Here is a 15,416-nt window from a genome sequence, read left to right on the forward strand (position 1 = left end):
TCTTTAGTGCCTTCTTTTTCTATTCATGCAAACTATTCTTTAACAGTAATTACTGTTCTTTTCTGCTAGGAAACCATGTCTTCTTTAGTTCCTGGACGATCAGCACTTTGGACCTCAGATAATTCTGAAAAAGGAGCAGACGACGAAGACACTAATTATACTAGTGGCCTGTGTTAGTCACCAAGCATCATCTTATCCTGCTTGCTTGTTGTGTAGTAGGTCATCAATATTTGTTTTATGAATAAAGTATGAATAAAGGGAAGTCGTCAGTGTGTAAAAACTAGAGGCCTTCCATAACTTGAGTGTGCAGTAGCACGTTTCATTAATACTTCATAAACTTAAACCCTTCATCTTGACTTCTTTTGGACCAGAATGAAATTCTACGCAAGCCTTCCTCAGTCAATCTGCCCTTGAGGCAGTGGCTGAAAACGTGCTATCATTTCATTTAAAAGCAATGATTGTCCCTGCAGTGGATAGACCACATGGCCTCCCACTTCCCGCCTCGGCTGCCTGACGTCCCCGCCGGTTCCAGAGCCCCATCCCTGTCCGTCACAGAACCGCGCGTAAATCCGCCCTCTCCTTCGACCCCCGCCACCTGCGCCAGCTTCCGCCTAGCTCGCTTTTGGGACAAGTGATGCAAAGGAGCTCCGCTTCCGCGTCGGCGACGGCGTGGGCTGTGACGTCACCGCGCCCTGACGTCTGGCCAACGTGCAGCGCGGTCGCCCGGGAGACCGGGGAAGCCGTTTTACACCCTGCGGAGTCCCGGGCTAGGTGAGGGTCATGGCCTTTCTCAGTCCTCAAAGGACCGGGCCGGCGGGGACACAGTTCCGGCTCAGAGGCCAGCCGCGCGGGACGGCGGGGCGGCGGGGCCGGGAGGAGGAAGGGAAGGCGGGGCGGCCTCTCGGCGCCCCCCGACGAGGCCTGGGCCAGTGCGGCCCGGTCTGGCGGTTAGTTTCCTGCAGTCTCGGGCGTGACCTCCCGCTCTCCTGTCCCTGACCTGACCTCTTGTGAGTCACGCCCCGGGAATGGTACTTGAGGAAGGGCCTGGAAGCAGAACCCGAGTTAATGACCGGGCGTGACACCGGTGTGAATAGGAAATGAACCACCAAGGACGTTTCTGCATTTAAGAACACACACGTCTATCTCGTGACCAGTGTCGCAGAGAAGGTTCGCAAACACGTAGCAGCGGCCACGTACCACTGTACTTTTGCCAAGGACAGTTTCCACATATATAATGGGAAAGACCAAAAGGAACTTGTTTGGTAAAATAATGAATGGGTAAATTAAAAATTATAAATTTTCTCCTGCTAAAGAGCAAACAGCCCCACACTTCCTGAAAAACAGAATTATCTGCGAATTCTATTATTTTCATGGGTAGTCGCATCTTTATAAAGACCCAATGGGCTTTTTTAATGGCTTAGGAGCCATTTCCTTAAAATACAGGCATAACAAAAATAAACATTAAAGAAAGTAGTGCCCTTGTAATCACCTTGGGAATTTTAAGTGCCTACCTCTTAGCTCTAACCATCAGCGTGCATTGCTTAGCAGAAAAGCAACTAGTTACAACAGATTGCCCTCGAAGTTTACATGCGTTTATAGTAAAATAATGTTACAGATCTCTTGTTTATGAGGACAAGTTACAAATGTTCTTGGGATGAATAAAATGAATGTATCTTGGCCGTACGAGAAGAATGAGATTCCTAATCTTGTTACTGTGTCTTCTTCGATGTGCATCGAAATCACTTTCTCCTCCACCCCTATGTTTTGGAGGTCCTTCTAATTTACCAGGGTGCTATTTTTAATTTTTCTTTCATAGCCAGAATCCTGCCACTTCTGGTGATATTGTAATACGTTAGAGTAGTCACAATGAAGGCATTATGAATTTACATGTTATTTAGGTACATGCTCGCTAATACTTTTGTGGATGGTACTTTAAGAGGAGATATAGTTGGTTATTTAAGGGAAAAGTATTTCCTGTGGAGCCAAAAATACTATCATTTCCATTTACCAAAGATGGCTTAGCTGAAGGTAATGAGCCCTCTGGTTTCTTGCCATGCGACTGTGACAGTATCAGATTATGGACTTGGGTCGCTTGGACCCATGTCTACATAATTAACTTTACTCCCGTGGTGGACCTCAGTTAACATTACCAAGCACACACATGTGGGAAGACAGCTCATTAGTTTTGCTTGTTTTAAATAGTGCTTATTGAAATGAGGGATATTTTGGGCTATCACAGGGTTGAGGAATCTCTCTTCCACCAGTGGTTGCATAGTTTACAAAAAATAACACCAGCATTATTTTTTTTCTTCAGTCTCTTGTAGGACGCCTTTGCTGACTTCCCATCCCCCACCTAAAAGATAGATAGGTCATTATCCTTTTTTGACTCTTACATTGCCTGTCTTTAGTTGTCATGGGCCTTAGACTATCTTTTCTGCTGCGGAATCTGTATATCTGTCACTTGAATCTGCTGGACCACTCTACCATTCCGGCTGTGTGTGTGTGTGTGACATTTGATTAGTACAGATGCGTGAGTGTATTCATGTTCATGGGCACACCTGTGTATGCATGTCTATTCATGTGTGGAGGCTGGAGGTTGATGCTGAGTGTCACTCTTTACAGGGTCTCTCACCTGATTTCTGAACTGGTTGGTTCAGTGAGTCCAGCCACCCAGCTTGCTTCTAGGATCCCTGTCTCTGCCTTCCAAGGGTGGTATTTCTACATTTATGGGTGCTGGGATCACACTGTATGGCAAGGACTTTACCCAGGAAGTGGTCTTTCTTAGTCCCCTTTACTCTTGCCATGGACAGATAGATGGACTTTTCATCAATAAGATTGGATTGAGTATTTCATGAAAGTAATATAAAAAAGTTTTATATTGAATTGTTGGCATTAGAAAATGAAAATCTCCTAAAAGTAAAATCTAGATAAATTTACATAGATATCCATCTCTGTTACAGTTGGTATGTTGTCTTTAATGCTTTGGTGGTTCTTCAGTTCAGTTCCTGTATGTCGTAATTTAGTAACTCTAAGTAGTTCTTGTACTCTATAATTTAAACAAGCCTTGATGGTACAAGCGTTTTTTCTTATCCTGCTGAGCTATAATACGATATTATATTTGGTATTGGTTTCTATAGTTTTTCAGAAAAATGTTATTTTATGATACTGAAATAAGTCTATTTAAGATCTTACAGTTATTCTGTTGCAAAACAAATAATTAGTAAATCACTTATTATTTTTATGATTAGTTTATAAATTTCTAAAAAATAGAAAAGGTGTATTAAGTCAGTAATTGATACATACATACATGTATATATACATATATAGCTTCCTGTGTGAGTAACTTAACTAGCTGAGGAAACTTAGATTGTACCTTCTACCACAGAACTGGCAAAACAAGCATCTGCTGAAGTGCTTATTGCCAGTTCATCCCTAGATACTAAGAAAGTTTAAGTCATTTGAGTTTCCTTGTCATGATATGAATTCTGACTATTGCCATCAATGTTTTTAGATTGTTTTTCTGCAGTGCTCTCTCAGTACGTTTGAGGGAATTATGGATCGTCACATTCCCATGCATGCCTTACCTGAAGAAATCCAAAAGGTATGATGTTGCCTTATAAGAGTCTCAGCAGTTAGATCATTCTAAAATACAGGAGAGTGAACTTAGAAAAGTACATCAGAACGAGGGATGGATCTGAGGTGGGAGAGGGAGTGACCACACTGTAACTTTCACTGCACAGACTATGTAATAAGACAGATGCAGGATCCCACTCGAGTATTTAACTGGCTGTAGAGTCCGAGTGGAAGCAGATCCTAGAAATGTTCATGTGTATGACTTTTTGTGATTTTTTTTTATATACTGCATTTTCACATGCATTAACTTTCATCAATCACTGTGTGCCAGGTGCTGCTTTATTGTGTTTTGTTTTAGATAGAATCTAATTGTGTAGCATTGGCTGGCTTAGAACTCACTGCATAGACCATGCATGCCTGGAATTCACAGAGATCTGCCTCCCTTTGCCTCCTGAGAGCTGGGGGATTAAAGGTGAGCACCACCATACTTGGTTTAGATATGATTTTAATCAGTTACCAATCAGTCTTTTGTTCTACTCAGATGGAAATTGTGGGTAGGTAAGGAGATGCTTTTTTTTTTTTTTTTTTTAAGGCAGGATTCCTTAGTATTTTGATAGTAGGCAGGCAGGAACAAAAGCGGATAGCACTCTGCAGTAATCAGCTCTCAGGAAGGCCTCATGTAGCAGGAGCCTTAGTTTTAGAAGTGTTACAACTCTTAAACAGGCTTAGAGAACCAGGGCCCTTAGCTTTACAAGTATTTCAGCTCTTGTGTGAACCTAGGGATTGGGATTCCTAAGCCTTTGGTGGTAACCAGTTTTAAAACACCTAGACCTGGGGATTGTTTGAGGACGCCTGTCTCTAAAGACTCTAACTTTCTGAAACTCTCTGTGACCAGAGCCTGTGGTTCCTCTTGCTGGTCCCTCCCAGGCTTTCATTCTTCAGCTTCCTGCCCTTTCTGTGCTTCCAAGGTTCCTCTTGTTTTCGCCTTGGCCATCTCTTGGATTATTCAGTTGCCTCTTGTTGCTGTGGCCTCTGTTTGAGTTGCCACTGTCTGTGTGGGAGGTGTTATGACCAGACTTCTGCTGCTGCTGTGGGCACACGCATAGTTTAGTGGCTCCACGTCTCCTACAGCTGCCGCTCTGCAGCTTTACAGCTCGGACTGTTGACTGCTCAGCTCAGCTCTTGTGTCAGTTGTCAAGTGGCTGGCTGCTCTGCTACCTCTGTAGCTCTGTGTGCTCGCCCCTCAGCCATGTCTGTGGCTCACTTGTGCTGGCTGCTCAGCCGTGACTGCTGCAGTGGCTGAGCCACCATCTCTGTGGTCTTGTTACCAGCTTAGCCTGTCATATCAAATGTGCGCAAGAAGTCACACAGGGAAGAAGCCTTCTCCTGAGCACAGTGTTGCAAAATGAAGGAGGAAACACAGAAGGATGTTTCCTATCCTGCCCTCGTAGTGAGCAAACAGTCAGTTTATATAGGCAGAGAAAAGGTGTTTACAGGAATCACAGCCAGCCTCCCATGTACCAAACAAGACAATTCCTGCTTTGTACCTGTCCTTAACAGTCACTTTTCGAGCTAGAACACCATGGAAAATGCTCCCTTACTCAGGTCTAGGTAGAAATAGTTGCAGGGTCATCTGGAGTTTAATAGCAGAAAGTCTGATACGAACGGTTTCAAACAGTGCTGGCTATGGCTGTGCCTCTGGGCCCAGAGCAGGCAGTTGTGATCGCTGTGTCATTTGCTCAGGGCCTCTCAGAAGTGGTCAAAATGCCAGAGGCTGGCCTAGAATAGTGCAACTGGCTATCTGATCAAAAGTCCTTTCAACTCAAGGCAGCCAGGGCTTGACTATCCAACAGCTGCATCTAGAGAATCAAATGACCATACCCCAGACAGCTTTGCTTATTTAATAAGAAAACATAAAATTTAAAATGACTTACCATTAGCACTGGTAGTGATTCAAGTAGTACTTCGGTAATACTTAGTGCCTATGTAATATCCCAAGGAGAAGTAAATCCCATGGCTCTCAATTTTACATTGAAAAATACTGTGAGTGCGTATATTGTATATTGTGTGTGTGTGCGCGTGTGCGTGTGTTTGGACCACAGCATTTGGAGGTCAGAGGATGACTGGTGGGAATTGATTCTCTTCTTCTACCATGTGGGTCTTGAGCTCAGCTTGTCAGGCAATTGTTGGGGGCGGACTTTTAGCAGAAAGCGGCTATCAGCTTTGCAGCCATCTTGAGCCATATACCCTGACATGAGACTTGGATTACAATAGCCTACAACAGCTGAGCACACTCTGATAATCTTGGTTTAGATACCTTGGGTGTGTGAGATTAAAGGTGTGTGAGATTAAAGGTGTGTAACTTAAGAGTGTGACTTAGAAGTATAGAGATCAGATTTAGAGACAAGACCTGAGGGCATGTTTAAAGGTATGACCAAAAGGCATGGCTTAGAAGTGAGACTTATAAAAGGCAGAGGCAGACAGGAGAGAATCAGACACTTTAGAGAGAACAACTTGGAGTTAGTTATTAGACATTAGGCACTTGGCACTTGGAAGAAGAAACTTGGAACTTGGAGGCACTAGGGACTTAGGAACTCAAGATTTGGGACTTGGACTAGGAAGAGAGACTGAAGAATAAACGGGATTGAATCACACTCTGTCTGGTCTCCATTCTTTGAGTTCGTCCTCACTCTCTCTCTCTTGCTGAACCCTGACCCGAGGACTGGAGCGGCAGCTTGGGCTGGGATACAGTGGCCGCCAAATGCGGGCAGCCTGGGCCTCAACATTTTGCTCCGGCCGCGACATTTTTTGACGCCCGAAAGTGGGGCTAGTGCGGTTCTCAACAGGCAATGAGTATCTTTATTTGCTGAATTATCTTACCAGCTTTGATTTTATATTTATAATTTGTTTACTCTAGTTAACAAGCAATTTATAGCTTTTATACTATCATCTTCTGTTTAATTTACATCTGTTTTCAGGTAAAGGCATTTATTCTATATTTAGTTTTCCCAATAATAACTAAAAAATACCTCTTCAAAAATTGACATAAATTGTGAGTTACAACCTTATGCTTTAGCTGTCCTTGTTGATACAGCTTCTCGAGCAAATCTGTCATCAACTCCTTCCACCCTTTCTCCTGCTAGAATTGAATGCAGGACCTCAGCGTGTCTACTTAAGCTCCATCCCCTGCCTTACAGCCAGTTCTTCATTGATAGCACTTCATCGCTCTTCATGGAAACCATGGTCAGTTCTCGGCGGTGCTTTTGACAGTGTGTGCGCTACTGTGGATGGCCTATTAACATCAGTCATGACATTGACTTGATGTAGTGCTGTTCTTGCTGCCCACCTTCCAGATTTATGGAAAGTTTAAATCACCCCATGCCATTCTCTTTACCTCTGAAGTTCACTGTAAAATGCTAAGCATATAGGAAGCTCAACTATGCTGCTGCTTCAGAAATAGTACTACCACGGGTTTGAAAAAAGTCTTCTTATCTGAACTATGTTCCTTTCATGAAATAGCTTGGTTGTACTAGACGTTAAAAGAAACAATAAAACAAAATAAAGCAAAAAGCCCATATTTCAGGTCCTAATCACTTGTCAGGAAAAAAAATAAGTAACAGTAAAAGTCTACAAGACAGTGTTATGAGTTAAGTTCCATAGAAGGCAGTGTCCAGGAGGCCAGAGAAATTGTTCAGCTGGTGTAGGCACTAGCTGCCAAGCATGCTGTCCTTAGCTGGATCCCTGGGACCCATGATAGAGAGAACTGGCTGCTGCAAACTGTCCTTTTGAGAATGAATCCCTGGATACTGGGGATCATCAAATGTGGAGTTTTGTTGGTTCCTGAAAGCCAAGTATGTCAATAGACTTAGAGTTGCAGAGTGCTGTTTTCATGTTGGCGGGAGTTAGAAGTAAGGATGGCAGGTACTGTCCTGTCACTGCAGAGAAGGGGGACAGCAGGAGAGGGTCAGGTCTAAGCCCAGGGACGAGGATGCTAGTTATAGTCTTGTCCTGCACAGTGTGTAGAAGGTAAAGTATAACTTTGTGCTTTTTCTCAGATCTAAGTTAGATACTCTTATAAAAAAATACTTTTATACCTATTAGTGTCTGGCTGTTGGACTATAGAGCAGCCAAAATGTATATATGTGGACATCCCCAACTTAGAAGGCCTTTAAAAGTAAGCATTTTTTTTTCAAAACTTTACCTATGTGTTTTCTGCACTGTCCACATTGACTTATTTAATTATGTAATGACCAGCTTGTGTCAGTCTATGTAGAGTCATGTTAAATATTTGAATATGCATATTGAGCATCCCTGATCTGAAATGGAAAATGCTTCAAAAGCTGGAGGAATTCAGTGCTTATATTATGCTATAAATGTAAATTTTACACCATAAATCTGTTTCATGCATACATTAAGATGAATAGGATCTTATTTAGGCTAGGTGTTTAACACAGGTAAAATATAAAGATTGTATTAGACTTGGGTCTTGGCTCAGAGATCTCGTTTTATATATGCATATATTCCACAGTCTGAGAAAATCTGAAATCCAAACCCCTTGTGTTTGTAAGCACTTTACATAAGGGATAATTATGAATAACTTGTAATTATAATAGTAACAATTCAAATTAGAATCAATTCTTTTTTAAGATAGAATCAATTCTTTTTTTAATGGCTTAGAAAATGTGCTTCACTTTTTTGAGGAGGAAGGAGGACTGGAGGTGGATGAATCTGTTGGCGTACAGCCACTGCGATGTCTTTCAAAGCCTTTCCCCCATTCTTTCTTGTCTCTTAACTTTTTGTATTACTTTATAGGCTGGTTCTTCTTCCTAAAGATGCCCCTGCTGTGTTTCTTTATTTTCTTTTCTGTGTATAGGCAAGGAGGGCTTGTGCAGAAATCAGAGAGGAGAGGTGAGAGAGCGCTTTCTTCTTTCTCTCTGTACTTCTGCTGTGTGATATGATAATAGAGGTTCAATGCATTAAATGTGCAAATGGCGGTGCTTCACTGTGCCATTAATAGCAAAGGAGCAGTAGTGGAGAAATGACAGTTGGAGGAAACTAAAAAGGAGGTGAGAGAGGAGGTCATCAAAGGAAAGAAAGAAAGAGAATGATGGGTAATAAGCTGAAGTGAGAGTCTGCTGCCTGCTCAGAGGCAAAGATTAAGTCGCCTTTCTTTGATCTCATCTCCTCGGGGAATCTTAGGGAAGAAGTAAGATAATCTTTGACTTTCGTTTCCTGGTTCTTTTTGCTTTTTATCATAGTTTCTGGCTGAACACACAGCACTTCTCAGACTTCCATCTCCAGAAGTGACAAAGAATGTGCAGGAGGCCTTGGGGCATATGTGTCCTGTTGTCTTTTGCTGGACTCTACATTTTACTTCTGTATGTACTTAACACTATCTCCGAGTCTGTTTTTTTTTTTTTTTTCTGGGCCGAGCAGGTTTTTTTTTACCTGTGTCTGGCCTCAGATAACCAGCAGTGTTGCTGGAAGCCCCACCCAGTCTTCCGCAAGCAGAATGCAGCACAGTTCTGCATCCTTTCACACTTACAGTTTAAATGGAAAACAGCACGTAGAGCTCAGCAGTCGTTAACTGTGAATCTCTTCCTCTCAGAAGTGTCATTGTAGAGACCTATGTCCTCTTGTTAGAAAAATAAAACACATTTCTTTGGCTGTTTTTGCTAGGGGATGTGAGTAGGTTAAAAAGACCAGCAACAAAGTAGTGGAAAGTCAGTCCCCACAGGCAAAGTTAATCCCTCGTTTTTTAAAATGGTGACAAAATGAAGACATTACAGGATGTTAGCATCAGGAGATCTTGATTACTACCCAACACAGAGTAAAGAGAGCAGGGTTGTTTATTTTGCAAAACAGAAGTGTCTGTGCAGGGGCTGGAGAGCACACTGTTCCTTCCGGGTGACAAGTCTTCCCCAGTGCTAACAGCTCATTTTGTCCTGTTTCAGTAAAGTAATTTTAGTACTTTGGAACTTTGAAATTTATTCAGAATAACAGTTTTATATTTCCAAGCACAGGTTGTCACTGCCAGAGAAAATAAGCTTAATTTTTCAGGTCATTTAGGGCCACTGTGGCTAGGTTCAGATTTTGTATTGGTTTAGAGCAGAGAAAGAAATAAAGTGGTCTTAGAAATGGTGTGTGTGTATGTGTGTGTGTATGTGTGTGTGTGTGTGTGCACTATGTTGTAAAGCACTTGCAGTTTTGACACCTATGATGCAAGCTGTGTAATTTGTGGGAACATTATTTACTTAAAGCTGTGATCCAGAGTATTTCATTAATAAAAATATTTTGAAAACATACCACCTTGAAAAAAATCTTCATTTTTCGATTTGTGGTTAAAAAGTTCTTTTGCTGATTGGCTATAGAAGGTTATAGAGGTTTCTGGGTTCTCAGGAGAACAAGAGCTATTGGAGGAAGTAGGCATTACCCTCATGTGGAGGTGGTCATAATGTGGCATGCATAATTTTTATAGCATAAATCCGACATTTATTTACTTACTTAGTGATCAATAAAATGTCTTTATATTGATCTGGTATTTTAATTTAAATCACATTTGTTTATTTTTATGATTTGAAAATTAAACTATGTGCAATTTTAAGAAGTAATATGGAGAGGCTTTATGGGGTAACATTTGGTAGACTAAAGGATGATATTATAACCAGAAGATTGACAGTTGATGCAGTCAATTCAGAGCAGTGATTCCTCACATTGTCTTTTAAAAGCTGCACTCACCTTAACTTTCCCATTTCTCTCTCTTTCCTCCATGCCATGACTCCTGGTAACTATTGATCTGATCTTCAACAATTTTATTTTAAGAATGTTATATAAATGGATATCACATAATGTACAACATTTTGGGCGTTAATTTTTATTAGGCAATATTTCAGAATTTATTCAGGTTTATTATTGTTGTTTGTATTGAGTGTCCTCTTTTTTAATTAGTTAATTAATTTTGTTTGTTTGTTTGTTTGTTTTTCAAGATGGAGTTTCTGTGCAGCCCTAGCTATCCTGGAACTCACACAGATTCACCTGCGTCTGCCTCCTGAGTGCTGGGATTAAAGGCATGTTCCACCACCCAGTGAGTTTCCTCACTTTTATTACTGGCTCTATGCTTTGAATATATTAGTTCATTTAATCAGTCACCTGTTGGATTGCGTATGAACTGTTCCCAGTTCTTAGCTAGCACATACAAGTATTTACATGAATATGTGTTTTTATTTTTTGAATATAAATAGACAATGATATATGGTGGGTTTATTTTTTAAGAGCTGATAAATTCTCAGATAGATATACCATTTTATACTCTTATGTCAGTATACATGTGATCTACTTTTTCCACATCTTTACCAGCACTTGAGGATGTCAGTAGGAATAGTGATCCCACTGGAATTTTAATTTTTATTTTCTTAAAAGCTAGTTCTAAAAATATAGAACATTTTTCCCATTACAGATGGTTGTGAGCCACCATGTGGTTATTGGGAATTGAACTCAGGACCTTTGGAAGAGCAGTCAGTGCTCTTAACCTCTGAGCCATCTCTCCAGCCCCCCATGATCCATTTTGAATATACTTTTGTGTAATAGAAAGTTTAGATGAAGGGGTTTTGTGTGTGTTAACACATGTTAACATAAGTCTAGCCAGTTTACCTGTACTGTTTTTTGAAAAGGCTACCTTGCCTTCATTGAATTGTTTTCATGCCAACAAGTTGGCCTGTTTATATGGCCTTTCTAGGTTCTTGTTCTCGTCCATTAACCTCTGTTCTTCCTTTGCACAGACAGCATTGTGTTGATTGGTTAGTAGCACAGTCATCCCTTCCATTCTTCTTCTTAAGGATTATTTTAGCTATTCTAGTTTCTTTGGCTGTCCATATAAATTTGAGAACAATCCTCTCAATATTTGTAAAGTATCTTATCGGGATATTGCTAGGAATTGAATTATAATTATATATTAATTCAAAGACTGGTATTTTTTTTTTACTTTTTTTTTTTAATTGAAAAGAAAGTTTTTTTTCATACAATATATTATGATCACAATTTCCCCTGGCTCATCTCTGCTCCTCCCAACCCTTTCCAAGTCCACACCTTCTTTGTCTCTCTTGAGAAAACAGGCAAATTAAAGAGTCAATGAAAAATACAACAAAATGCTTGTATAAATTAACATTTTCAGATATTTTGCTAATAAAATAATGAACATGCTAATAAAAAGCATGTAAAATGTGCTCATGTGCATGCATGCACATGTGTATGCTCACACACATACACACTCTATAAAAACACAAAATTAGAAAACATAATATACAAACAAAAGATCCATAAGGTTAAAAAAAAAGTCCAAACAAAGCAATATGAGACCAAAAAAAAAAAAAAAAAATCTCCAAAGATATCTGAGTTCATTTTGTGTTGGTCATCTACTGCTGGGTAGAGAACTTGCCCTGAAGTGTGGTTTATATACCCAGTGAGACTCACTTTCAGAAATGAATTTTTCTTTTGCAAGCAGCTGTCGGTTGGAGATAGCTTCTTGGTCAGGGATGGAAGCTTGTGTCTACTTCAGCTTCATACGCTCAGGGTTGGAACCCTATCTGGCTTGGATCTGTGTAGGCTCCGGAAGTTCATGTGTACTGCATAGGTTCTGTTTCCTTGGTATCATCCATCCCCTCTGGCTGTTACAGTCTTTCTTCCTCCTCTTCTGTATAGCTTCCTGATCCTTGAGGGGAGGGATTTGATGAGGATGGCCCATTTAGGACTGATTGAAAGGTTTCTCACTCCCTGCACACTCTCTGGGTGTGGGTGTCTATCTTTGTTCCCATCTACTGTAGGGGGAAGCTTCTCTGATGATGGCAGAGTGAGACACTGACCTATGAGTATAGCAGACTGTTGTTAGAAATAATTTCATTCCTGTTTTCCTTTAGCTAAACAGTAATATTTGGTTTTCTCCCAGGTCTGAGGCAAAGGCCCACTGTCTTATCTCAAACATTTTCTGCCAATTTGGCCAAAATTTACTGTACACCTGTTTTTTTTTTTTTAAATAAAGGCATTAACATTTTAATTCCATTTACTTTATTTATTATGTTTCATGGCAGTTGTGCATGTGCCAGGGTATATGTAGAAGTAAGAGAACAGCTTTCAGTAGTTGGCTCTTTCCTTCTACCATGTGGTCCTGGGAATCAAACTCAGATCTTCAGGCTTTGCACCTGGAAAGGCATTTTAACATAAAACTGTCTGAAGATGTTAATGTTTTATACTGCTTATACCTTTGTCTAAAGTTTGTTTCTTTTCTCTATAGAAGCAAAAATAGAAAGGGTAGTGAATATGTGGTAGCTTTAACAGGAGAAAGAAAAAGGGGCAAGCTTTCAGAGCAGGGGATGCCTCCATTGGGCAGCAGGAGGCTTTAGGTGCATTTTGTAGTTAAGTATGGTCAGGAACACTGACAAAGGTTTAAGCTTAATTTACTTCTTAAAAGTTATCCTGATTTTTTTGTTAAGTAACTATAATTTTACTACATTTAAGGAGGTTGTTTATAGTATATATTTTAAGTGGCTCTGTATCTGTTCAACATACTCTCCTTGTTAATGCTTCTTCCAGCATAAGACGCAGAAGCTTCCTGTTAATGATGGCCCTCTTGCCAGGAATGACAGCATGCTGTTATTTTACTTTGAAAATAAAGTGATCGAACACTGAGTTAGAAAAAAGAAAGCACAAATTATAACTCACAGCACATAGATAACTGACTTCATTTGGATTCATAATTACAGTATCTCATAACTTCTCCAGCTTCAGAAAAGTGCCCCAATCACTTAGTGCACACAGACATTAGGAACTGAAAAAGGTGTATCATTTCTGTTACAGTTTTGCCTATAGAAACCTGTGTATAATTGAACAAAACTGAGAATCTCTGTGCCATATATGTATTTAGTAGATAATTCAGGGATCCTGACTGTGCTTGGCCCAGTCTGGAGATCATTCCTTTAGGCCTGTTATTATTTTATTATTTTGTTTCCAGATCACAATGACTATCATATTTTTCCTTGATGAACATTTAGAAATCCTCAAAAATGCATTGATTTACTTATTTTAGCATTTTATCTCTTAATTTTTTTTTGATGAATGCTATTTGTTTTAATACCTTTTACAATGTGAAGTTTATATGACTTCTGTTTCATACAACCAGCTATAAATTTACTTTAACTATCAAGAATTAAGGGTAGGGCATTTTCAGGGAGTAGGAAAAAGCTTGTGACAAATGGACAAAGTTTAGGAATAAAATGCCTTAGGGTAAGCAATAGAATGCTCTAACTAATGAGAAGGAATCAAAACTCAAGATGAGCAAAGGGACTTCAAGGAAATACCCATCTGTTCTGAATGAGCTCAGCTCTCTTGACTGGGTAGGGGAGCTTCCCAAGGGCTCATAGTATTCTGAGTGGGATTGTAGTCAGTTATCTCTGAGGACTGCTGAGAGGGTAATATGCAAATGTTGTTCCATATAAGAAATGATGATATTGGATGACTCCAGACAAGGCTTTAGAGTATATTATTAAAGTGAGGCTTTCAAGAGTTAGGGTTTGTTTGTTCATTTATTTGTTTGTATTTATTTAGATGGGGGTCTCAGTGTATAGCCCTGGCTAATCTGGGAACTCAGTATGTAGAGTAGGATGGCTTGAACTCATGGAGAACCATTACTTGTGCCTCCTGATTGTTGGGATTAAAGGTCTGTACCATTATACCCAGACTAAGGTATATTAGTGAAGGCTGTAACCCTTGGGCTAGTTTTATATTCACTAAGAGATAGCATATGACCCTTGCTATTTCATTAACATTTTTCTTTATTAAACTACTTTATGTGTAGTTATGTGCACCACAATACATGTATGGATGTCAGGGAACAACTTACTGGTTTTTGCCCCCCATCATGTGTAGCCAGGGATTAACTTGAGTTTATGAGGCTTGGCAACAGCCATCTTTACATGTTGCACCATCTTGCCTGTTTCTATTTCAATTCCTTTTTTTTTTTTTTAATTTTAAGATTTTAAAATTGTATGCATATACAATTTATATATAACTATGCATTGCATTTGCTCCCAACTCCCATAGAGATGAGAAGAGGGCCCGGATCCTTTTGAACTAGAGTTACAGATTGTTGTGGGTCTTCATTTAGATGCTGAGAACTGAACCCAGGTCCTTACAAGAGCAGCAAGTACTCTTAACTTCTGAGCCATCTTGCCAGCCCTCCTTTCATTTTTGTGTCTGTGGTTACTAGCTATAAAAACTATTTTAGGCATAGAATATATGAACCTTTAGGAAGATGGCTGATAAAGTTTGTCTTACTATTATTAAAGTAGCTATAAGTAACTTTAGGCTATTTGTAGAAGTAATTAGCAGTTTCATAATGACATGTATGGGGAACAGTATTTAGTAAATGGAACTAATACCAACTAGGATTATGTGGTGTGTGAAGTTATAGCCTTAACACATATTGAACATACATTTTATATGTGTGTGTGTGGGTATGTGTGTATGGATGTAAGTATACACACACACATAGATAATTTATGTACATATACATATGTGTGTATATGCTGTTTTATATGCAAATATTTGAGTCTAGATTATATAAGCTATATACTTACATTGACATTTGTGGTTCTGTCCTTGCATCTGAAAGCAAGTACTCACAGAAAAGAATGGGAAATACTGGTTTCAAGGGATAAGTAGTATAAAAGAAAAAGTATAAAACGTCTGGGCAAAGATCCAGAAGTGTGTATAGAACATTCAGCTGCCAAGAGGGACTGAAGTGAGGAATTGGAAGGCCATCAGGTGTATGTAGCACATGAGCTTTTCCCACT

The 15,416-nt window shown here is 39.9% G+C and overlaps 1 protein-coding gene across 1 annotated transcript in view; it reads left to right on the plus strand.

Annotated features, from left to right (window-relative positions):
- Positions 1 to 690: 690 nt before the first annotated feature.
- Lekr1 (leucine, glutamate and lysine rich 1) overlaps positions 691 to 15,416 on the plus strand; it is a 160,241-nt gene continuing 145,515 nt past the window's right edge. The window contains exons 1-2 of the mRNA XM_034499420.2: positions 691 to 771; positions 3,512 to 3,601. Coding sequence (XP_034355311.1) covers positions 3,554 to 3,601 — 48 coding nt within the window. The 5' untranslated portion in view covers positions 691 to 771; positions 3,512 to 3,553. The remainder of the gene's footprint in view (positions 772 to 3,511; positions 3,602 to 15,416) is intronic.

This window comes from Arvicanthis niloticus, chromosome 4 (assembly GCF_011762505.2).
Source record: "Arvicanthis niloticus isolate mArvNil1 chromosome 4, mArvNil1.pat.X, whole genome shotgun sequence".
Lineage (NCBI taxonomy): Eukaryota > Metazoa > Chordata > Mammalia > Rodentia > Muridae > Arvicanthis > Arvicanthis niloticus.